Source organism: Erythrolamprus reginae, chromosome 3 (assembly GCF_031021105.1).
Source record: "Erythrolamprus reginae isolate rEryReg1 chromosome 3, rEryReg1.hap1, whole genome shotgun sequence".
NCBI lineage: Eukaryota > Metazoa > Chordata > Lepidosauria > Squamata > Dipsadidae > Erythrolamprus > Erythrolamprus reginae.
This window is the reverse complement of record NC_091952.1, coordinates 228,962,255-228,987,289: the sequence shown is the minus strand read 5'-3', so window position 1 is coordinate 228,987,289 and position 25,035 is coordinate 228,962,255. Positions and strand designations below refer to the sequence as shown.

The window sequence follows — 25,035 nt, the reverse complement described above, 5'->3', positions numbered from 1 at the left end:
GAGATTTGAACCCCTGACTTTCAGATCTACAGTCAGCTTCAGTGGCCTGCAGTACAGCACTCTACCTGCTGCGCCACCCTGGCTCATTGATGCAGGCGCAGTGAACAAAGCAATATAATTGTTATTATTGTCTCTATTACTAAATAAATGAATGAACGAAACAGAATTACATTCCTTTTCCTACCGTGTTTACCTAAAGATAAGACTCTATCTTATATTTTTTTGAACTCTGAAATAAGTGCTTGGCTTTATTGCCATGCACTCAAAAGCCCGATTGGGCTTATTATCAGGGGGATGTCTTTGGGGAAAACAGGGTACTTAATAAGACTGAAGTATACTTTCTAGATCAGAGATGTCAAACTCAAGGCCTGTAGGCAGGATTTGGCCCTGGGGTGCTTAGATCTGGTCTCAGAAGCAGCAAAGGTGCGGCCTGCAGTGCCTCTACCAGTGAAGATAGAGGAGGGCCATGCACAGCCCTCGCAATCTCCATTGGTGGTCAAAACAGCCTCCTGCAGACCTCTGCCAGCAAAAATGTAACTCAGGGGTCCTCTGTTTTCACTGGCAGAGGGCTGCAGGAAGCAATCACAGTCAAAAATTGAGCTCGCAAGGGCTGATCCTCGCAAGCTTCATTTTTGATGGCAGAGGGCTGCAGAAGGCCATCGCGGCCAAAAATGGAGATCACTAGGAACTTGTGTATGTGCATATACAAACACATACACACACACACAAACATACATTCACACACGCATGCGTGTGCACGCACATACATTCATCAGGCCTGTACAATACTATTAGAATATCCCTAATGATGCAGCAATTATTACTTTCTGTTAATGTTATCACACTATTTTCCTTCTGTCTATAAAAAATGTTCAGAAAGAAAAAGCCAAAGTCAACAATTGACTGAAGATATAAATAGACAGGGGGAAACTAGGAAAAACTTCCCAAAATCTCAAAGAGGTTCAATTCAAGCTCATATGATAATGGATGTCAATATATATAGTAAAAACATGGCTCTTCAAAGAAGACTATGAGGAAGGTAGATGTCTATGAAGGAAAAAGAGAAAGGGGAAGGATAACTATTAGACCAGGACCTGAAAAACCAAATTGAGGGCAGATTGCTCTGGGGAAAAAATGTATGTATTTGCTAAGAATTAAACTGATGTTATGGCACATAATCAAATAAGTAGGGTCTTTAAACCCACTACTGAAAGTTTATTTATAGAGGCCTACACTATCTAACATATGTTACAAGATTAGAACTTCCAAGGGACAAAAGGCACAGAACCAAAATTGTTGATTTAGTAAATATTTAGCACAACAGCTCAAGACAAATCTGGTTAGGCAATATACTTCTTGAATTCAAACTGTAAGCACAAACACAACAACAATAACAGATAACTCCTCTAAAATTAAGATTTATATTATAGAAAAACAGTTATGAGAGGACTTAGAATGCACCTGAAAGAATATCAAAACCTTTAATAAGTCTAATTAGAGATCCTACAAATCTGAATGTGAAATTTCCTGAATCCTGGAAAATTATTACTTCATATAATCTGAAGCAGATCCTCTTTCCTCTTCTTTTCTCCAGGAACACTCTAAGACAGTCCATCTTAAAGGCTTGGTTAGTTAACTCAGGAGACGAAGGAAATTGTCTTTACATAATAATACAGACAAATATTATTCTTGGGTTTCCTTACTAGAGGTAAAAAGTATTAGGTTACATTTAACTAGGTATGCATGGTTTTTATTCCATGGGGATCACTGGGGTTTAACTGGAGATATAAACATTTGTTGTTCACAAATATAATCAAATATGACCCATTCATAAAATATTAGGCTTAAAACTATGACTAGGAAAAAAATACCATATTGATGTTGAAATGGTCACAGCAGACTTTCATTCCAGTTTAATTGTTAGGCATGTTTCATTGGAAGTTCAATGGCAAATACATTTATTTTCCTACTGTTTTGTTGTTTGTTTGTTTGTTTGTTGCCCTTTTTTCTCCTCAAGCAAATATCAACATGGTGAATGACATTTTAAAAGATATATTAGGACATGTTATGTGATATATTCAAGTGTATATTAAAATTTTAAATGTATAAACTGAGAAATTGGATTTTCTTCAACAACAATCCAACAGATCTATCAAATTAAAAGAAATGCTTTCAACTGAACTTTCCCATGCAGGAAGAACCGTTGTACCTACCTGAACGGTCTTCTCGATGCTCTGGAAGGAGAGTCCAGGATGGGTTAACCCTCAATCCTATTGGTAGAGACTGAGTTATAAATTAATAAATTAACATGTTAATTAGGCACCGCCCCTTGCCTGCCCCCAAGGGCTCAGTTTCAAAAAACGAAGTCATTATAATTCAACACAATTTTATTGAACCCTTATCAAACACAACCAGCTAAAAACCGCAAACCCAATCCCTTGAATCAAACGATTACTTGGGCGGGTCTGGACTCTCCTTCCAGAGCATCGAGAAGACCGTTCAGGTAGGTACAACGGTTCTTCTCCACTGCTTCTGGAAGGAGAGTCCAGGATGGGATATACCCCAGTTCTAGTCCAAGGGTGGGAGAGTGCAGATTCAGGGATCAACAGTAGAAGAACAAACCCTCTGCAAAACCCTTCTCCCAAACGAAGCCTCAGCAGAGGCGTACATGTCCAGTTTATAATGCCGGATAAATGTAGAGGGAGCAGTCCACGTTGCTGCCCGGCATATGTCCTCGGCCGAAGCCTGCGTCCTCCAGGCTGCTGATGTGGCCGCGCTGCGAGTGGAATGAGCAGTAATCCCTTGAGGGAGAATGTGAGGGGTAGTTCCGTAAGCCTCAGCAATACACTCGCGGATCCAACGACTGATTGACCTGGGAGAAACCCCAAGCCCCGATTTAGTCTGTGAGAAAGAGATGAACAACCTTTCAGACCTTCTAAATGACTCTGTCCTTCTAATATATATCTTGACCGCTCTCCTGACATCCAGCTTGTGCCACCGGAGTTCTAACGGATGGTGCCCATGAGTACAAAAGTCAGGTAGCACTATCTCTTGTTTCCTGTGAAACAGGGAATTGATTTTAGGTATAAAAGTTGGATCTAACCTTAAAACCAGTCTGTCAGGGTAAAATATACAAAGATCTGGACGTATGGAGAGAGCTGATATGTCCGAAACCCTTCTGGCCGATGTAATCGCGACCAAGAAGGCCGTTTTAATAGTAAGGAGCCTAATTGCTATGGACCTTAGTGGTTCAAACGGTGGACCGGTCAATGCCTTTAGCACCAGCGACAGGTCCCATGACGGGAAGCGATGAATTGGTGGGGGATTAGTATTCGCAGCACCCTTAAGAAAGTCCTTTATCCAAGGATGGAAAGATAAGGACCTAAACTCTCCCGTTCTAATAACAGTTGACAGAGCTGCGACCTGCCTCCTGAGGGTATTTGGAGCTAAACCTCGCTTCAAACCTGCCTGGAGGAACCCCAATACCTGTAACACTGAAGCTGACGCCAAGTCCATGTTGTTCTCCTGACAGAATTTACAGAAGGCCGACCAGGTGGCCTGGTATATTCTTGAGGTGGATGGCCTCCTAGCTGCCTGCATTGTTGAAATAATGTCATCAGGCAAGTTATGGTCTCTCAATCTGCCCCGCTCAATCTCCAGACGGTCAACTGGAACCACTGGGGTTCCGGGTGTTGGACTGATCCTTGGCTGAGGGATATTTTCGTGTCCGGAATCCTCCATGGCGGGGAGACTGAGAGGGACACTAGGTCTGAAAACCACGGTCTGCGCGGCCAGTACGGGGCCACCAGAATTACTTCTGCCTTCTCCTGCAAAATCTTGTCGACGACCCTTTGCAGAATCTTTGTCGGCGGGTAGGCATAGAGGAGACCTTGTGGCCAACTGGAAATTAAGGCATCGACCCCCTCCGCTTTGTACGAGGGGTAGCGGGTATAGTATCTGGGGAGTTGCGCATTGTTGTGCGTTGCGAACATGTCCACCAGAGGCGTGCCGAAGCGCTCCGTGATCATCCGGAATAGTTGCGAGTCTAGCTTCCATTCCGTTGGGTCGAGCGTGGTTCTGCTCAGCCAATCGGCCTGAGTGTTGTCCACTCCTGCGATATGCTCTGCTGATAACGATTGCAGATTCCTCTCGGCCCAGGTGAAGAGGGCTGAAGCCTCCTGCATGAGGCGTCGTGACCTGGTACCCCCCTGGTGGTTGAGGTAGGCTTTGGTCGCGACATTGTCCGTCAAGATTAATACATGCTTGTTCTGTACTAGAAGGGTGAAGTGTTGGAGTGCCAGAAAGACTGCCCTTAGCTCTAAAAGATTGATGTTCACCGGGTTGAGGTCCTCCGTGGACCAGAGTCCTTGTGCGCATTGTTGACCGATATGCGCTCCCCAACCCGATAAGCTGGCATCCGTCGTCAGTGTGAGTAAGTCGTGAGTGCGAAACGACAGCCCCCGGTACAAGGCTGGGGAGGCCCACCATGCCAGGGATTCTTTCACATCCCTTGGCAGGCAGACTCGCACATTGGAATGGCTTGTCCTGACCTTCTGTGCCGGGAGGAGAAACCATTGAAGGCTTCGGATGTGGTGTCTGGCCCATGGAATGATCCCTATGCAGGAGACCAGAGTTCCCAGAACCTTGGACAAGAAGGCCATGGACGACTTCCTGTCCCTCTGAAGGGAGGAAATGAGAGAAATGATGTTCTTCCGCCTGTCTCGGGAAAGGTACACCGTACATGAGGTCGTGTCGATGATGGCGCCCAGGTGTAGGAGCGTGGTAGATGGAATCAACTGGCTCTTGGGCACATTGATGGTGAAGCCGTGCTCCGTCAAGGTCCTCATTGTCAGGGCGAGATCCTGCTGGGCCTGGGCCTGAGATTTGGACAGGATCACAATATCGTCCAAATAGGCCATCAGGCGCACCGATTGTGCGCGTAGGCTCGCCGTGAGGACGTCCAACAGTTTGGTGAAGGTTCTTGGCGCCGATGAAAGGCCGAATGGCATGGCCTTGTACTGATAGTGGACGCCTTCGACGCAGAAACGCAGAAACCTTCGGTGAGGTGGGTAAATTGGCACATGCAGGTACGCCTCCTTCAGGTCCAGTGATGTTAAAAGGTCCTGGGGGCGAACTGCCGCCAGGATGGTTTGCAACGAATGCATCCTGAATTTCCTGTACAGAATGTACAGATTTAACTGCTTCAAATTCAGGATCAAACGGCAACCTCCCGACGACTTTGGAACTGTGAAGATCATGGAATAGAAACCGGTCCCCCTGGCGTGCTGTGGAACCGGCTCTATAGCATGAATATGCAACAGATGTTGTATTTCTTGAAACAGTTCCCTCTTTTTGGTTGTATTCCTTGGTGTCGGACACTGGAGGAAACGGTTGGGTGGGGGCTGAAGGAACTCCAACCTTAGGCCTCCAGACACCGTGGCTATTGCCCACCTGTCCGAGGAAGTGGCACGCCAGTAGGCACTGTAGAGGCGAAGCTTCCCCCCTAGCGGTTGATTGCTGTCGAAGTCACTTGGGGCGTTTGAAGCCTCTCTGGCTTGCACCTCTAAAAGGGCATCGAGCCTGCTGATAGCCTCTGGTTCTATCCTGGAAGCCGGCCCGGTCATTCCGAAAGGAAGAGGCTTGGGTGAAACGTCCCTGAGAATATGGCCTCTGGGTCTGACCTGTTGCGGAAGAATTGTCCCAGCGAAAGGACTGCCTCCTGTTGTAAGGCATAGACCTCCTGTCCTGCCGTCTGTTGGACCTGGGCAGGACCTTCCGTTTGTCCTTATCCTCGACAAGGACCTTATCGAGAACTTCTCCAAACAGATCAGCTCCGTGGAAGGGAGAGGAAGCCAGGCGCCACTTCGACTTAGTGTCGGCTGGCCAGCTTCTAAGCCACAATAAACGTCTGGAGGACAAGTTGGTGGACATCCCCCTTGCTGAAAATTTGGCAGAGTGGAGAGTGGCATCCGCCGAGAACTCCGCTGCGGCCAACAGCTTACTTAAGTCCTGCCGCATCCTGCCATCCTCCGGTCCAAGGCGGGACATCATTTCCTCAATCCAAACGATGGACGCTCGATTGAAAAAAGAAGCAGCGGCCGCTGCCCGAAATGCCCAGCCGGACATGGAATGTGACTTTCTTATGAGGATCTCTGCCTTCCTGTCCTCCGGCTTCAAATTGTCCCCCGATTCAGCTGGAACCATGGCATTTGACACCAGATTTACCACTGGATGATCAATTGGGGGAAACTGAAGAAGATTCTCAACCTCTTCATCAAATGCATACAGCTTGCGCTCCAGCATTGATGGGCCTTGAGCAGCCGCTGGGTGTTGCCATGGCCTTTTTGCGTTTTGAATAAAAATATCTGATGCCGGAATATGGTCTGTTTCAGGCTGAGGTTCTTTGAGCAATGTAGTTGATCTGGGTGTCTCTGCGGGCTTTGCGATTCCCGGCAGGTCCACCGCTTGTTTGGCCTTGTGTAACAGCATGCGAAACAAGGCAGGTTTAAAGAGTCCTGGAACAGATGGTTGCTCAGGTAAAGTCTCATCGTCAGAGAAGTCGTAGTCCTTTTCACTACCCTCCTGCCAGGATGGTTCCTCTGATAACCCCATACCTGAAAGGGGCGGTGCAGACCACAAATTCCGTTTCTGAGATTGATCTGGCTGTTGATGACATTGCTGCACCCCTGTTGCTATGCCTTGGGAATAGGCATTATTAACCAATTCTTGGACAGCTGGTGACAGGTCCTGCCAAGTACTAGGCTGAGATCTGAGCCCAGCAGCAGTAGGGGTGAATGTAGCTGAAGGCCCTGCCTTGGCCTGGGGTGAAAAACCCCACAGAGGCCTGGATAGAGTTGTAGAACCTGGCCCACTCAGGGGATGATGAGCCTGCTGGATGGCCTGGCGATCTGGGGACCAATCCCTTCCCGGTAGGAAGCCCTCTGGAGCCACAGAAGTGGGAGTCAAAGGTCCTGGTAAAGGTGCAGGACTTAGAGACATTCCAGAGGCTAGAGAAGGAGCATGGAGGGCTGACTCCAAACGTTGCTCTAACGCCAGGATACGCTTCTCAGCTTCCCTGAATGCCGAATTGGATGGGCCCTGAGAAGACTTGGGCTTAGATTTCCCCTTGTCCTTAGCCTTGGGGGGAGGGGCTGATGTCACTGCTTGCTCCCCACCAACTGTTAATTGATCCATGGTACTCACAGAACCGATCAAACTCAATGAATTAGAAGAAAACAGCCGAGTGCTTGCCTATGTGGTATACACGAAGCTTTTCCACAGAATGCAGCAAAAAAATGGCTGCCTACTGCTGACGAGACCTTGCTCGTCGCTCCACCCCCTCGGGCGATAATACGTCACTGACAGGCCTATGAAGGCCCAAAGGACGGAGGGGGGGGGTGGTTTCCCGCCTAAACGGGTGCAACCGTTGCCTGCCCAAAATGGCGGCTGCGAGTAAATGGGGCGGTAATATGCGTCGCCCTTGCCCCATCAGTGAGGAAACTGGCTTTCAGGAAAAACCTTAGGTCCCTGAGCCACAGTAAGGCCAGCCGCCGCGATATCCTCCCTAGCACAAAGGAGTTATTCCACCGGCAATCCCAGGGGACCGTGCCCCGAGTGCGCGCACGCGCGCGTAAAACAAATAAGCCGGCAATATGCTCGGCGGCGGCTTCGGCGGCGGCTTTCGGCGGCGGCTTTCGGCAGCGGCGCGGCGGCGGCGGCTTCGGCAGCGGCTTAGGAGGCCTTTTTCCCTGCCGCCGAACATATGGCCGGAATCGGCTGTCAATCTTGCTGGGCCGCCTCGATTTCCTCCGCTTTTCTTCTGTTGAGGGGAGAAAGATCTCTCTGGGCGACTCCCCTTCAGCCTCCCAGTGAGGGGGACGGACCCCCTCACCTTCGGCTGCAGCCGGGTCTGCCCACGGAGGCCAGTGACCCATGGCTGAAAACCCCCTTCATAAAACTGTACCCGCTGAGGGAAGAGGTTTCCCGGGGGAAAATGATGGGGGTGTTGCCCACGGAGGGCAAGGACCCCGTCCTGTCTGGCAGTTCCTGAAAAACAAGAAAGACAAAGAAAACAGGTTAATCAAAGAATTTACACATGTAATTAACTTTATTCTAAATACTTTTTCTACACAATAAACTCATATGTCTCTCCAAAGACTGAGTTTTTGAAACTGAGCCCTTGGGGGCAGGCAAGGGGCGGTGCCTAATTAACATGTTAATTTATTAATTTATAACTCAGTCTCTACCAATAGGATTGAGGGTTAACCCATCCTGGACTCTCCTTCCAGAAGCAGTGGAGAATGGTTGATGAAGATGGTAGAATTGGCCAAGATTAATCTATTTGATTACAGAAATGACAATTATGTATGCTTACTGCTGACTGGAAACCCCCTATGGACTTTTTGCATAAAACGGGAGAAGGGGGAAAATAAACGTATGCTTTCAATTATTTTTAGGACAGATTACAGAAAGAAGAGACATTTTAGAGTTAAAGGTAAATTAAAATGACAACTGCTTTAAAGAAGCGTTTTTTCTTTCTTTTTTCCTTCTTTTCTAACTTTCCTACCTTTTTTGTTGTATAGTATTAGCTTCCCCTTTTATTTCTTCTTTTCAATTTCTTCTTTATTCTAGTTTGCATCAATTTTACTCGTTTTAAAGTTTCAATAAAAATGTATTTTAAAAAGGATACATTAGAACATGTGATATGTGTTCAAGTGTATCTTAAAACTTTTACAAAATGAGGCACTATTAACAGTGTTTAGTCTAACCTCGTCCACTGTAGTCTGGTATTCCACAACATTTCTGTAATGTAGTAATGTATTGTTTAGTTTCTGGGCAGAGGGAGTTAACTATGAAAAATATGAAATATGCTAGTCAAATTTCACCTTAAGTATAGTGCAACTACATTAAAATAAAGGCATTGATTGCATGGAGATATCTGGGTTTAATTCTTGGAATGGCAAGGGTTCCTTCCTTTGAGTACGGTTGTTTTCTTAGACATTTCATTACATAGAAACATAAAAACATAGAAGTGTGACAGCAGAAAAAGACCTCATGGTCCATCTAGTCTGCCCTTATACTATTTTCTGTATTTTATCTTAGGATGGATATATGTTTATCCCAGGCATGTTTAAATTCAGTTACTGTGGATTTATCTACCACGTCTGCTGGAAGTTTGTTCCAAGGATCTACTACTCTTTCAGTAAAATAATATTTTCTCATGTTGCTTTTGATCTTTCCCCCAACTAACTTCAGATTGTGTCCCCTTGTTCTTGTGTTCACTTTCCTATTAAAAACACTTCCCTCCTGGACCTTATTTAACCCTTTAACATATTTAAACGTTTCGATCATGTCCCCCCTTTCCCTTCTGTCCTCCAGACTATACAGATTGAGTTCGTTAAGTCTTTCCTGATACGTTTTATGCTTAAGACCTTCCACCATTCTTGTAGCCCCGTCTTTGGACCCGTTCAATTTTGTCAATTACCACATTGCTGATGATGTTACCTAGTTTGGCTAATGAAACGTCAGAAAACAACTCAGAGAACACCCATTTCAACCCCAAGCTACAAATATTCCCCTTTATTTAATTCTTGTGTCATGCAAAGAGCCTGTTTCTTAAAAATGAAAAAAGTTTAAAAAGTAAGTAATAAAAAAAAATCTGATCAAGCATTTTAAAAAGAATGAAGCATTTTGAAAAGATTAAAGAAGGATGTTGATATCAAGTTACACAATTCATCTAAGAAATTAGTACCTCATTTTAAACACTCCTTCTTTTGGAATTTGTTATCTCTTACCTTCTTCAAGTATAGGTCTTGGCACCACAAAGGGGATCTCTTGGAGGGGCTCCATGTACTTGTGCCCTGCACTCATAATCTTTATAAGGGGTAAGCAAATGACAAGAGTTCCAGGCATGCTCGTCTGCCCATGATACCAACTACGGACGGTGCCAGGAATATCACCAGACACGATGGTACTGGGAGATGGCAGGCTGTCATTGGGAATGAACAAGCAACAGGACTGCACTTCCAACTGAAAGACAAAAAACAGCCATTTTTTAAACAAACATTCGTAAGGATGAAAGGCAATACTGTGGTACCTCATCTTACGAACGCCTCTTCTAACGAACTTTTCAAGATACGAACCCGGTGTTTAAGATTTTTTTGCCTCTTCTTCCGAACTATTTTCACCTTACGAACTCAAGCAGCTGCTGCTGGGATGAAGGGGTTTCTTTTTTTCCCCTTTTTTGAAGAAAGAAAAGGGAGGGGCTGTTTGGGGGAGTAAAGATTTTGCATGCTTGCAAAGGCACTGAAATGGTGTCTTTTTAAGAAAGAAAAGGGGGGGCAGCTTGGAGGAGTAAAGATTTTGCATACTTGCAAAGGCACTGAAACGGTCTTTTTAAGAAAGAAAAGGGAGGGGCAGCTTGGAGGAGTAAAGATTTTGCATACTTGCAAAGGCACTGAAACGGTGTCTTTTTAAGAAAGAAAAGGGAGGGGCAGCTTGGAGGAGAAAAGATTTTGCATGCTTGCAAAGGCACTGAAACGGTGTCTTTTTAAGAAAGAAAAGGGAGGGGCAGCTTGGAGGAGTAAAGATTTTGCATGCTTGCAAAGGCACTGAAATGGTGTCTTTTTAAGAAAGAAAAGGGAGGGGCGCCCCCCTTGCCTTTCTTCCTTCCCACTCACCCTTTAGCCTAGCCTTGCTTCTTCCACCCGCCCCCTTTAGCTGCTCCTCCCTGCCTTCTGTTTGCCTCCCTTCTAAAGTTTGGGATTTTCCTGAAGGATTTGCACACATTATTTGCTTTTACATTGATTCCTATGTGAAACATGGTTTCATCTTACGAACTTTTCACCTTACGAACCTCCTCCTGGAACCAATTAAGTTCGTATGATGAGGTACCACTGTATTGCTGATCAGTTTCCGGTCACAATTCAAAGTGTTGGTTATGACCTATAAATCCCTTCATGGCACCGGACCAAATAATCTCAGGGACCGCCTTCTGCTGCACGAATCCCAGCGACCAGTTAGGTCCCACAGTGTGGGTCTTCTCCGGGTCCCGTCAACAAAACAATGCCGCTTGGCGGGACCCAGGGGAAGAGCCTTCTCTGTGGCGGCCCCGGCACTCTGGAACCAACTCCCACCAGAGATTAGAATTGCCCCCACCCTCCTTGCCTTTCGTAAGCTTCTTAAAACCCACCTCTGCCGCCAGGCATGGGGGAATTGAGATACTCTTTCCCCCTAGGCCTTTACAATTTTATGCATGGTATGTCTGTATGTATATTTGGTTTTTATATTAATGAGTTTTTAATCGTTTTTATTATTGGATTATTATTGTACACTGTCTTATTATTGCTGTTAGCCACCCCGAGTCTCCGGAGAGGGGCGGCATACAAATCCAATAAATAAATAAATAAATAAATATACTGTACTTACTCTAGTCCTGTAGCTAAGGTTCATAGGGGGAAAAGCATCAAAATTGGGTTTTTTTAATGCTTAAATGAAAAGAAAATTATCACACAATGTGATCTGTATTTGTGTGTGTGTGCGTTTATCTCAGTGTGTGTGCGTTTATCTCAGAAAAGTTCTACAAAGAACTGGCAGAATAACATGCCTATCTGCCTTTTCACACATTTTCCCCAAGGAAGATGATTGACTTATAAAGTATATTCACAGCAAATGTGATCAAAAAAATCAATTTGTAGTTTGTTGACTTCTGATAGCATAAACTAAGACTTCAGAACTGACTCAAATCTTGGTCAAATCTTGCTTCTTTTAGTGACAATTTTTCCGTTTCTTTGAAGTTCACAGAGAATGAATTCGTGTATTATGAAGACTTCATCATTCTCAAGAAATGCAGCTGAAATACCACCTTTGTTATATTGCCAAATATTTTCATTATTGCCAAAACCACATACAGCTAGCACTGTTTGTGTTCTGTAGCTATGTGCACATGGAATGCAATAACCAACATAATCTCCTGGGCAATTTAGCCTCATGTTTAGATTTAAAAAAACAACACCCCCTAAAACCAGAAAGCTTCCAGCTTTCCTCTTAACAAAAGAAAGAAGTGAAAGAATCTAGGAAATCAACCTTCAGAGAAGAAAATGGGCATGCCATCTTTAAAAATAATATTTCCATTCAGGAATCCGACATATCAACACATGTCAAATTTGAACTAAGTACCTGCTAGACTTAACAATTGTTGATGAGACAGACAAAATTCATAAAGAATAAGTTATACCTGTAACACACTCCTAAAAACCTTATTTTGTCCTCATAAAGCTGATACCCAAATATAGAGGGCTGAGCACTAAATAATTTAACTATATGATAAATATGATCTAGATCAGTGTTTTTCAACCAGTGTGCCACGGCACACTAGTGTGCCGTGAGACATGGTGAGGTGTGCCGTGAAGCTCAGCAAGAGAGAGAAAGAGAGAGAGAGAGAAAGCAAGACAGAGAGAGAAAGAAAGCAAGAGAGAGAGAAAGAGAGAGAGAAAGAAAGCAAAAGAGAGAGAAAGAAAAAGAAAAAGAGAAAGAGAGAGAAAGAAAGCAAGAGAGAGAGAGAGAGAAAGAAAGAGAGGCAGGGAAGGAGGGAGAGATAGAAAGTGAGCAAAAAAGAGATGAAGGAAGGAAGAGAGAAAGAAAGGAATAGACAGAGAGAGGAAGAAGAAAGAGAGAGAAAGAGGGAGAGGGAGAGAAATAGAGCGAAAGAGAGGAAGAGAGAGAGAGAGAGAATTGTTTTGTCCAAACTTTTTTTTACAACCCCCCCCCCCCACCTGCTCAATGTGCCCCATGATTTTGTATATGTAAAAGATGTGCCGCAGCTCAAAAAAGGTTGAAAATCACTGATCTAGATAATTCTATCTCAGATTTGTTTGTCAGGTTAATATAATACAGTAAAAACTGAATAAATAATTAAAGTTGATTTATATTACTATTTTAGAAAGAAAAGCTGTTTTTTTATGATTTTTATTTTTAATAAGAGAGTTGTAACAGAGACCAAAATTTTTTAGTTTGATCCAAATACAAGGATTGATTTAGGGCAGTGATGGCTAACCTTTTTCTTCTGCCGAAAGCGCAAGCGTGCGCACAACAAGGTGCGTGCAACAGTGTGCGCATGTGCCAGCACCCATAATGCACTGCACCCCAGGCATGCATGCACATACCTCCCCGCCCCCGCGCATGCACAAATGATCCCCCATTTTCCTCCCAGCAGCCTCCTGGAACAAAAAACAGGCCATAGGGGGGAACCACTTCCATTTTCCTCCTTCTCCCCATTCATGCACACACAACTCCCGCCTCCACACACATACATGCAGGACTCCCCGTGCGTGCGCACACATCTCCCGCCTGCCCCCTGCCTCTCCCACACATTCCAAAAATCAGCTGGCCAGCAGGAGGCATGCGTGCATGCACGGTGGAGCTAAGCTGAGTGACGGCTCGCATGCCTGCAGAGAACTCTGGGTGCTAGCTGTTGGACGCATGCCATAGGTTTGCTACCATGGATCTAGGGAATCTGAGGTGGTCAAAATCCATGCTAGACATAGAATAGAGTAGAATAGAATAGAAGAACCGTTGTACCTACCTGAACGGTCTTCTCAGTGCACTGGAAGGAGAGTCCAATATGGGTTATTCTCAATCCTATTGGTCGAGACTGAGTTTAAAATTAATATAATATTAGGCACCGCCCCTTGCCTGCCCCCAGTGAGCTCAGTTTTAAAAACGAAAGGTAATATAATTCAACACAATTTTATTGAGCCAAATATATAAATATATATAACATTAACCAAAACCAACCGAACCCAGCTTCCCTGAAACAATCCAATGCTGGGTGGGTTTGGACTCTCCTTCCAGTGCACTGAGAAGACCGTTCAGGTAGGTACAACGGTTCTTCTCCATTGCATCTGGAAGGAGAGTCCAATATGGGATATACCCAAGTTCCAATTTAAATGGGAGGGAGATTGTTAAGTCAGGGAAGCTGGAAAGGAACACACCCTCTGTAATACCCTCCTCCCAAAAGATGCCTCAGCTGAAGCATAGGCATCTAGCCTATAATGTCTAGTGAACGTAGAAGGTGTCGTCCAAGTTGCAGCCCGGCATATGTCCTCGATCGAGGCTTGAGTTCTCCAAGCTGCTGACGTGGCTGCACTGCGAGTAGAGTGCGCCGTGACCCCTTGAGGGGGTGTCTGAGCTCTAGCCTTGTACGCCTCCCCTATGCAGTCCCGGATCCATCGGCTAATTGAACTGGGAGAAACGCCCAGACCCATTTTTGGCTCTGCAAAAGAGACAAACAACGACTCAGACTTCCTAAAGGACTCGGTTCTTCTAATGTAGATCTTCACCACTCGTCTAACATCTAGTTTGTGCCACCTAAGTTCTGTAGGGTGGCTTCCGTGCGAGCAAAAGTCCGGCAAGATCAGCTCTTGTTTCCTGTGGAATAACGAATTGACCTTAGGAAGAAAGGTCGGGTCTAAACGTAGGACCACCCGGTCCGGATAAAAGATGCAAAGGTCTGGTCTGGTGGATAATGCAGACAAATCCGATACACGTCTGGCTGATGTGATAGCCACTAGAAAGGCCGTCTTGATGGAAAGAAATTTGAGCTTGATGGATCTCAAAGGCTCAAAGGGTGGACCAGTCAGAGCCTTCAACACCAGGGATAAGTCCCACGTTGGGAATCTATGCAGCGGTGGAGGGTGCTTGTTCATAGCACCCCTGAGAAAATCCCGTATCCAAGGGTGAATAGCCAAAGAGCGGCATTCTGGTAACTGAATAACGGTTGCCAATGCCGCCACCTGCCTCCTCAGGGTGTTTGGAGTTAGTCCTTTTTCGAGGCCCAATTGCAAAAATTCTAGCACAGTAATTATTTGAGCCCTTTCCGGTGCCATATCTTTTTCGTTGCAGAACTTACAAAAGGCCGACCACGTTGCCTGATAAATCCTGGACGTGGATGGCCGGCGGGCAGCCTGCATTGTGGCAATGATACTGTCTGGTAAAGATTGCTCCCTCAGCTTGTTCCTTTCAAATGCCAAACGGCTAATTGAAACCATTGCGGGTCTAGGTGATAGACTGACCCTTGGCTGAGTGTGATTATCTTGTCTGGAATCCTCCACGGTGGGGAGATCGACAGAGCTATTAAGTCCGAGAACCACGGGCGGCGTGGCCAATGTGGTGCGACAAGCAACACTTCCGCCTCCTCCAGTAGAATTTAGTCTATCACTCTTTGAATCAAATTCGTTGGAGGGAAGGCGTATAAGAGGCCGCGTGGCCAGCTCGACCTCAGGGCGTTGATTTTCTCCGCCGTGGGTGAATGGAACCGAGAATAGAACCTGGGGAGCTGTGTATTGGTGTGAGAGGCGAACAAGTCCACCAGCGGAGTCCCGAATCGAAGCGTGATCTCTGTGGAACAACTGTGGATCCAGTCTCCACTCCGTGGGGTCCAAGGTAGTTCGGCTCAGCCAATCGGCCTGGACATTGTTGACGCCTGCTATGTGCTCCGCAGATAGAGAAGCCAAGTTGTATTCGGCCCAATTGAAAAGAGCCATGGCCTCCCTCATGAGGCGTGGTGATCTTGTGCCTCCCTGGTGGTTGAGGTAAGCATTTGTTGCCACATTGTCCATTAAGACTAACACGTGTTTCCCCTGAACCAAAGCCACAAAGTGTTGGAGCGCTAAGAACACAGCCCAGAGCTCCAGAAGGTTGATGTTTACTGGGCTGGGGTCCTCCTTGGTCCAAAGTCCTTGTGCCACTTGGAGGTCTATGTGCGCGCCCTAACCCGACAAACTGGCGTCTGTAGTCATGACGACCTGATCGTGAGTCTGGAACGAACACCCCTGAAACAGGGCTGGCGAAGTCCACCATGCCAAAGACTTCCTGACCGTCTGTGGGAGCCTGATTTGCTTGCATGACTGGCCCAGTTTTGCTCTCTGGGCTGGAAGCAGAAACCCTTTCAACGGGCAGATGTGATGCCTGGCCCACGGCATGATCCCTATACACAAGACCATGGTCCCCAGCAGCCTGGACAATGAGGCTAGGGAGACTTTCTGTTGTCTCTGGATGGAGGTTATCAAGGCTATGATGTTGTCCTGCCTGTCCGGTGAAAGTGACACTATGCTCGTAGTTGTGTCTATTATCGAGCCCAGATGCAGGAGCCTTGTAGACGGTTCCAGTTGGCTCTTGGGAATATTGATTGTAAAGCCGTGTTCGTCCAGAATCCTCATCGTAAGGTGGAGGTCTCGGTGCGCCCCTGCCTGGGACTTGGACAAAATGATTATATCATCCAAGTATGTCATCAGGCGGACGGATTGCGCACGCAGATGCGCTGTAAGCACATCCAGCAACTTCGTGAAGGTGCGAAGGGCCGATGACAGGCCGAATGGCATGGCCCTGTACTGATAATGTGTCCCCTCTACACAGAATCGTAGATACTTGCGATGTGGTGAAAAGATCGGCACGTGCAGATAAGCCTCCTTCAGGTCTAAGGAGGTAAGGAAGTCCCGAGGGCGCACTGCCGCTAGGATAGTATGCAGAGTGTGCATCCTGAATCTTCGGTAAAGAATGTATAGATTCAACTGTTTCAGATTCAGAATTAAGCGACACCCCCCCCCCGATGCCTTGGGGACTATGACCACCATAGAATAAAATCCCGTGCCCTCTGCGTGTTTGGGCACAGGCTCTATGGCCTGGATCTCCAGGAGGTGGCTTATTTCTTGGTGTAGTTCCTTCCTTTTGATGGGGTTCCGTGGTCTTGGACAGTGCAGGAATCGGTTGGGCGGGGGCTGAATGAACTCCAACCACAGTCCCTGTGTTACTGTAGATAGTGCCCATTTGTCTGAGGATGTGGCACGCCAGGAGGTACTGTAAAGGTGGAGCTTCCCTCCTACTGGCTGTGTCATGGTAAAGTCATTTGGGGCATTTAAAACCCCTCTGGCTGGAACCACGAAATGGGCGTCTAGTTGGTTGATATCCTCTTGTCCTGTCTTGAAAGGGCACTCGGTCATTCCTGTAGGCATTTTGGTTGAAATTGCCTTGAGAGAAGGGCATAAACGTTTGGTTTGACCGTGAAGTGTCCCAGCGAAAGGACTGGCGCCGGTTGTAAGGATTCTGGCGGCGATCTTGTCCCCTCTTGGACCTTGGAAGTATCTTTCGTTTGTCCTTGTCCTCTATGAGGACTTTTTCCAATATGTCTCCAAAAAGTTGAGACCCCTGGAAAGGCGATGAGGCCAGGCGCCATTTTGATTTAGTGTCTGCTTGCCAGCTGCGCAGCCACAGCAGTCGACACGATGCAAGGGTGGCGTACATCCCTCTGCCCGCGAATTTGGCAGCATGTAAGGTGGCATCGGCTGAAAATTCCGCCGCTGCCAACAACTTACTAAGATCCTGGCGCATTCTCCCCTCCTCTGGCCCCAGGCGAGACAGCATATCCTCAATCCATACTATGGAGGCTCTGATAAAAAAGGATGCAGCCGCTGCTGCGTGGAACCCCCATCCGGCCATCATATGTGTCTTCCTCAGAAGTGCCTCGGCCTTCTTGTCCTCTGGCTTCAAATTGTCTCCCATCTCAGCAGGAACCAGAGCGTTGGAAACCAGAGTTACAACCAGCTCTATAGGGGGGAACTGAAGCAGGGCCTCCACTTCATCGTCAAACGTGTAGAATTTTCTTTCTACCACTGATGGTCCCTGGGCCGCCGCCGGATACTGCCACGGTCTTTTAATGCTTTGTACAAAGATCTCTGATGCCGGGACATGGTCTGTTTCAGGTTTAGGCTCCTTCAACAGAGTAGAGGATCTGGATGGTATGGCTTGTGAAGGTTGAGTCTGATCCTTTAACTCCATTGTCTGCTTTGCCTTATATAATAGTGTCCTGAACGAGGATTGTTTAAACAGACCTGCTACCAGCGGCTGTTCTGGAGGTGTTTCATCCTCTGACATATCATAGTCCTTGTCACTATTCTCCATTAACACTGGCTCTTCAGTCACAGATCCTAAACCTGAAAGGGGCGGTGCAGACCAGAGATCCCGGCTTGTGGCTTGCCTTGGCTGTTGAGGCCCTTGTTGTGCTCCAACTGCTATGCCCTGTGAGTAGGCATTAGTAATTAACTCCTGAAGGGCTGGTGACATATCCTGTCACGTATCAGGTTGAGCCCTGAGTCCCGCAGCTGTAGGACTGAAGGTAGCTGCTGAAATCACTTTGGGCTGAGGGGAGCATCCCCACACTGATCTCTCCTGGCCCGCTGAGCCTGGCCTACTTCGAGGGACATGTAGCTGAGGCAATACTTGGTGGTCTGGAGACCAATCAATCTCGGTTCTGGCCTCCCCATGAGCTCTTGGGGTGGTTATGGCAGCCTGCCCAAGACCCAACGATGGTCCAGCCCTGGCCAAAGGAACCGTATTAAGGGCTGCCTCCAACTTCTGCTCAAGGGCTTGAATCCGCCTCTCGGCCTCCTTGATGGCTGAGGAAGAGGACTGCGAGGATTTGGCCTTTATCTTCCCCTTATCCTTGGGCTTGGGCACCTGGGTAGTAGGGAGACTTTGCTCTCCATTGGCATTCGTCTCCATAGTACTCACAATTAGCAAGCAATCTCCATGAAAGAAGGAATGGAGCAGCACGGAACGCAGCTGTCACTTTTTATTCACTGACAACCGTCCTCCAAATGGCCCCCCGGGCCTCAGTGTAGTGCGCATGCGCCTCACGGCCCTTTCAGCCATTCCTCGTGCCTTTTTTTGACAGTTGCCGAGGAAGAATACAGGAGGGGGGGAGGAGTTCCCGCCAACCGCCAAAATGGTGGGCGCGGTGCACCAACTGTTTTTATATGGGGACTGACAGGCATACTGCCCTTGCAGCCCCCTCCGCCAGCCTTGATAGTAAGGGGATCATGCTTCCGCATTCCCCAGCGCTCCGGCGGCCGCCGAACATATGGGAGGTCGCCAGCCTCCTCCACTGACATTAGCGTTCCTTCGCTGGTCAGATCGGCTCGGCTCTGCCGGGAATCAATTGCTGACTCAGGCGGCGGCAGTAAAACAGCTTGCGGCTTAGCCGCCGAACATATGGGAGTCGGATCCCTTTGAAGCTTGCCGCTTTCATTCCTGATTGACGGCTGCGGGGGCTGCGAGCAGCTTGAAGACAGCCGCCGAGCATATGATGAGCCCCAGCCTCACTTTCCCTCGACGCTGAGGCAAGTAATGTTGTTTTCGGTGGACTCCGAGTCCCCAAGCCTCCCAGTGGGGGGGGCGGACCCCCCCACCTTCGGCTTCCAGCCGAGTTTGGCCACGGAGGCCAGTGACTCCAGGCTGACACCCCTTTTTGGGACGGTACCCTCTGAGGGAAGAGGTCTCCTGGGGTAATTCGATGGGGGATGCTGCCCTCGGAGGGCAGAAACCCCTCCTGGTCTTCTGCAGCATCTGTAAAACAGTAAGAATAAGAAAAGAAACAGGTTAAACAAATTCAAAAACAATTTAAAACAATTTAAAACAATTTCTTTATTACTAGCTAAACTCATACGTCTCGTTACATGGACTGAGTTTTTAAAACTGAGCTCACTGGGGGCAGGCAAGGGGCGGTGCCTAATATTATGTTAATTTTAAACTCAGTCTCGACCAATAGGATTGAGAATAACCCATATTGGACTCTCCTTCCAGATGCAATGGAGAATAGAATAGAATAGCAGAGTTGGAAGGGACTTTGGAGGTCTTCTAGTCCTCCCCCCTGCTTGACAATTTGTGGATACCTGCTCTACAGCTAAAGTGTTTATAGGATGTTCATAGGAGCCCCCCTATTAAGTGGTAATTTGGTTAGAAGCAATAAAATCAAATTCAGCTGAGATCTCCCTTTGGTTTTCTCTATTAAGTGCTCAATAATTTTTAGCAAAGACGGGCTACAAGAATGGTGGATGGTCTTAAGCATAAAACGTATCAGGAAAGACTGGTTTAAAGTGTGCCATATTTTCTTGTTGATAATCTGAATTTTGTTTACTTTACAACCGTGTGTGTTTGAATTTATACTTTGGACTTAATTGGGGCTCGTAACGTGAAGCCCCGCATAACAGGTACGAATCCCAGCGACCGATTAGGTCCCACAGAGTGGGCCTTCTCCGGGTCCCGTCAACAAAACAATGTCATTTGGCGGGGCCCATGGGAAAAGCCTTCTCTGTGGCGGCCCCGGCCCTCTGGAACCAACTCCCCCCAGAGATTAGAATTGCCCCCACCCTCCTCGCCTTTCGTAAGCTCCTTAAAACCCACCTCTGCCGTCAGGCATGGGGGAACTGAGATATTCTTTCCCCCTAGGCCTTTACAATTTATGCATGGTATGTTTGTTTGTTTGTATGGATGTTTGGTTTTACAATAAGGGTTTTTTAGTTGTTTTAGTATTGGATTTACGTGCTTGTTTTTTATTACTGTTGTTAGCCGCCCCGAGTCTACGGAGAGGGGTGGCATACAAATCAAATAAATAGATAGATAGATAGGTAGGTAGGTAGGTAGGTAGGTAGGTACAAGGTTAAAATATCTTCAAATTCCTGTATCCTTAGACGTAAATTAATGCGGCATATGATAAATTACATTATTTTTATACTTTGAAACCCACTCCAAAATACATGTTTAATACTGTAAATTTAAGATAAAATGTGACTATTATTTATATAACAATAGAAATCTACAACAGTAATTCTTACATTAATGTAAAGAACTGACAAATAAAAGGAGACAAAATGAAATAATTTCCCAGTAACAAATCCTCAGATGAAGGTCAGATCCTGTTCAAGGAAACCATCTGGTTGAGATCCTCTAAGCCATACCATATACAAATGATTTCTTTAAAAAAAAAACTTCTATTCATTAATGCTTCACAGCTGCACTAAGTGTTACTTTATTTTTCCATGGTAACATCTTTTCTGTTTCAAGGATTGAATTTCAGTTTTGGTAGCAACCTGTACTTTTGCCAATACTGAACACAATTCCTTGTTTTTTAACATACAAGTGTTACAATTTCATGAAATAGATTCTTCCCCTATTTTGATTTTGTGAAGATCATACTGTCTATGCAACAGTCTATGATGCAAGCCCAATAAACCACAGCAAAGCTTATCACAAAATGAAGGTAAAACATCTTTTATTTGTCTTTTCATCAATAAGCACACTTTCTTAAAATTGTGCCAACAATGCCACCAACAAACATTTCAGAAAGAAGAAAGAGCATTTGTAGTAATTACTAGGCTAAACTGATCTTGGAAACTGTAGTATTAATGGAGTATTAAGTTATATTATAGCTGGTTCAGGAAGTTGTCAACCCTTGACAAGGAGAAAATTAGCAGTCCTTTGCATTTACATGATCTTTAGGGCTTCCTAAGATTTTGAAATATAGAAACATAGAAACATAGAAGTCTGACGTCAGAAAAAAACTTCCTGGTCCATCTAGTCTGCCCTTATACTATTTTCTGTATTTTATCTTAGGATGGATATATGTTTATCCCAGGCATGTTTAAATTCAGTTACTGTGGATTTATCTACCACATCTGCTGGAAGTTTGTTCCAAGGATCTACTACTCTTTCAGTAAAATAATATTTTCTCATGTTGCTTTTGATCTTTCCCCCAACTAACTTCAGATTGTGTCCCCTTGTTCTTGTGTTCACTTTCCTATTAAAAACACTTCCCTCCTGGACCTTATTTAACCCTTTAATATATTTAAATGTTTCGATCATGTCCCCCCTTTTCCTTCTGTCCTCCAGACTATACAGATTGAGTTCATGAAGTCTTTCCTGATACGTTTTATGCTTAAGACCTTCCACCATTCTTGTAGCCCGTCTTTGGACCCGTTCAATTTTGTCAATATCTTTTTGTAGGTGAGGTCTCCAGAACTGAACACAGTATTCCAAATGTGGTCTCACCAGCATTCTATATAGCGGGATCATAATCTCCCTCTTCCTGCTTGTTATATTTATTTATTTATTTATTTGTTGGACTTGTATGCCGCCCCTCTCCGAAGACTCGGGGCGGCTCACAACATGTAAAAACAGTCACAACAATCCAATTAATTAAAATTTAACGATTTAAGAAAAGAAACCCCATATGATAACAGACACACACACAAGCATACCATGCATAAATTAACGTGCCCAGGGGAGATGTTTAGTTTCCCCATGCCTGACGACAAAGGTGGGTTTTGAGGAGTTTTCGGAAGGCAGGAAGAGTAGGGGCAGTTCTAATCTCTGGGGGGAGCTGGTTCCAGAGAGCCGGTGCCGCCACAGAGAAGGCTCTTCCCCTGGGACCCGCCAACCGGCATTGTTTGGTTGACGGGACCCGGAGAAGGCCCACTCTGTGGGACCTAATCGGTCGCTGGGATTCGTGCGGCAGGAGGCGGTCTCGGAGATATTCTGGTCCGATGCCATGAAGGGCTTTAAAGGTCATAACCAACACTTTGAATTGTGACCGGAAATTGATCGGCAGCCAATGCAGACTGCGGAGTGTTGGTGAAACATGGGCGTACCTAGGTAAGCTCATGACTGCTCTCGCAGCTGCATTCTGCACGATCTGAAGTTTCCGAACACTTTTCAAAGGTAGCCCCATGTAGAGAGCATTACAGTAGTCGAACCTCGAGGTGATGAGGGCATGAGTGACTGTGAGCAATGAGTCCCGGTCCAGATAGGGCCGCAACTGGTGCACCAGGCGAACCTGGGCAAACGCCCCCCTCGCCACAGCTGAGAGATGGTTTTCTAATGTGAGCTGTGGATCGAGGAGGACGCCCAAGTTGCGGACCCTCTCTGAGGGGGTCAATAATTCCCCCCCCAGGGTGATGGACGGACAGATGGGATTGTCCTTGGGAGGCAGAACCCACAGCCACTCCGTCTTATCCGGGTTGAGTTTGAGTCTGTTGACACCCATCCAGGCCCCGACAGCCTCCAGGCACCGGCACATCACTTCCACCGCTTCGTTGACTGGGCATGGGGTGGAGATGTAAAGCTGGGTATCATCGGCATATTGATGATACCTCACCCCATGTCCTTGGATGATCTCTCCCAGCGGTTTCATGTAGATGTTAAATAGCAAGGGGGAGAGGACCGACCCCTGAGGCACTCCACAAGGGAGAGACCTCGGAGCCAACCTCTGACCCCCCACTAACACCGACTGCGACCGGCCAGAGAGGTAGGAGGAGAACCACTGCAGAACAGTGCCTCCCACCCCCAACCCCTCCAACCGGCGCAGAAGGATACCATGGTCGATGGTATCGAAAGCCGCTGAGAGATCGAGGAGCACCAGGACAGAGGATATACCTCTAGCTATGCAGTGATACCTTGTTTTACAAATTTAATTGGTTCCGGGATGAGGTTCTTAAGGTGAAAGGTTTGTAAGACGAAACAATGTTTCCCATAGGAATCAATGGAAAAGCGATTAATGCGTGGAAGCCCAAAATTCACCCATTTTGCCCCACCTCCAGACTTCTGTGTTTTTGCAATGCTGCAGGGGAATCCCAGCAGAGGAATCCCAGCATCACAAAAACGAGCGCTTCACTAGCAACGGAAGTCTGGAGGTGGAGTTTCCCAGCGAAGGGAGCCTCAGTGAAATCACAGCATCGCAAAAACACTGAAGTCTTTGAAACCCCACCTCCGGACCTCTGTGTTTTTGCGATGCTGCGATTTCACTGGGACTCCCCTCGCTGGGAAACCCCACCTCTGGACTTCCGTTGTCAGTAAAGCGCCCGTTTTTGCACTGCTGGGATTCCCCTGCAGCATCACAAAAACACGGAAGTCCGGAGGTGGGGTTTCCCATGGAGGGGAGCCTCAGGGGTATCCCAGCAGTGCAAAAATGGGTGCTTCGCTGGCAACGGAAGTCCAGAAGCTGGGCATCCCAGCGGCGGCAGTGGGTTTGTAAGGTGAAAATAGTTGTAAGAAGAGGCAAAAAACCCTTAAACCCCGGGTGTGTATCTCGAAAAGTTTGTATGACGAGGCGTTTGTAAGACGAGGTATCACTGTACTTGGAAATTTATAGGAAGTCAATAACACAAATGGTCTTCAAGGTAGCCACAAGTAGAGTGTTTTACAGTGGATTAAATACAGTCTAATTGTGACTAATGCAGTACTGCAGACTACTTCTGCTGACTGCCCAGCAATCTGGCAGTCCAAATCTCACCAGGCTCAAGGTTGACTCAGCCTTCCACCCTTCCGAGATCAGTAACATGAGGACCCAGATTGTTGGGGGAATATACTGGTTCTGTAAACCTGTAGAACACTCTGAAACGGTATATACTGTAAATCTATTATTGCTAGTCTTCCATTAAACCAGACAAACTACTCTGAGATGCTATATAAATATTTTTAAAAGTTTTATTATGGAAAGCTTGTACCCTAGCATTGTTTTGTTACAGCTGACTATATACAACAGAATATATACAGTCTGTATCTAACTCTACTCTTACTTGCTTTGAAAAGTTTAATTAATTGGGTTTCATTATTCCATGACCGTCTAACGGAATTTGGCATCATTATTCTCTACCTAAACTTAAAAGAGAAATTTATTTCATAGAAATTTCAAAATAATGAAAGATTCTAAAAATACATCAAAATATTCCTTTCTTTCATCTCCTATCCACAATTTCTTACCTGAAGGGTAAGGCACTTAACTGCATTCCATACCACACTAATAAATTCTTTCATTCTTTCTTCAGGACTTTTGCTGCACATTTCAGATGAGCCAAGCATGGCTTTCACGGGTACTGATAATGGTCGTGATTCTTGTTAAGAAAAAAGAAAAAAGAAAGACCCAATGGTTTGCTAGACGGTGTACATGTTACTAGATACCTAATAATCCCAGTAAAACCAAAATTAGTCCTAGCGGAATCCTAATTTTAGAGTTCACCAGCATTAATAAACTCCTTTGTGCTCCAAATTTAGAGCTTATAAATGTCCTTAAGTTCTAAAACTCTGTTCTCTTACTGATCTTTTGATCATGATTTGCTTGGCTTACAGCCCATTCCTCATAAATTTACTTCATGAATGGAACATCTAAAAGGAGATCTTTCTCTGGCCTTTAGAAGAAAAATAGACCGA

At 46.2% G+C, this 25,035-nt stretch overlaps 2 protein-coding genes across 7 annotated transcripts in view; one reads left to right on the top strand and one right to left on the bottom strand.

The window, feature by feature from the left end:
* VPS13B (vacuolar protein sorting 13 homolog B) overlaps window positions 1–25,035 on the bottom strand; it is a 454,077-nt gene that overhangs the window by 280,754 nt on the left and 148,288 nt on the right. For all 6 annotated transcript variants that reach the window (XM_070748103.1, XM_070748104.1, XM_070748105.1 and 3 more), the window contains exons 22-23: window positions 24,589–24,719; window positions 9,795–10,029 (exon numbers count right to left, since the gene is read on the bottom strand). In XM_070748103.1, coding sequence (XP_070604204.1) covers window positions 9,795–10,029; window positions 24,589–24,719 — 366 coding nt within the window. The remainder of the gene's footprint in view (window positions 1–9,794; window positions 10,030–24,588; window positions 24,720–25,035) is intronic.
* COX6C (cytochrome c oxidase subunit 6C) overlaps window positions 1–25,035 on the top strand; it is a 336,477-nt gene that overhangs the window by 292,397 nt on the left and 19,045 nt on the right. The gene's annotated exons all lie outside the window — the stretch shown is intronic.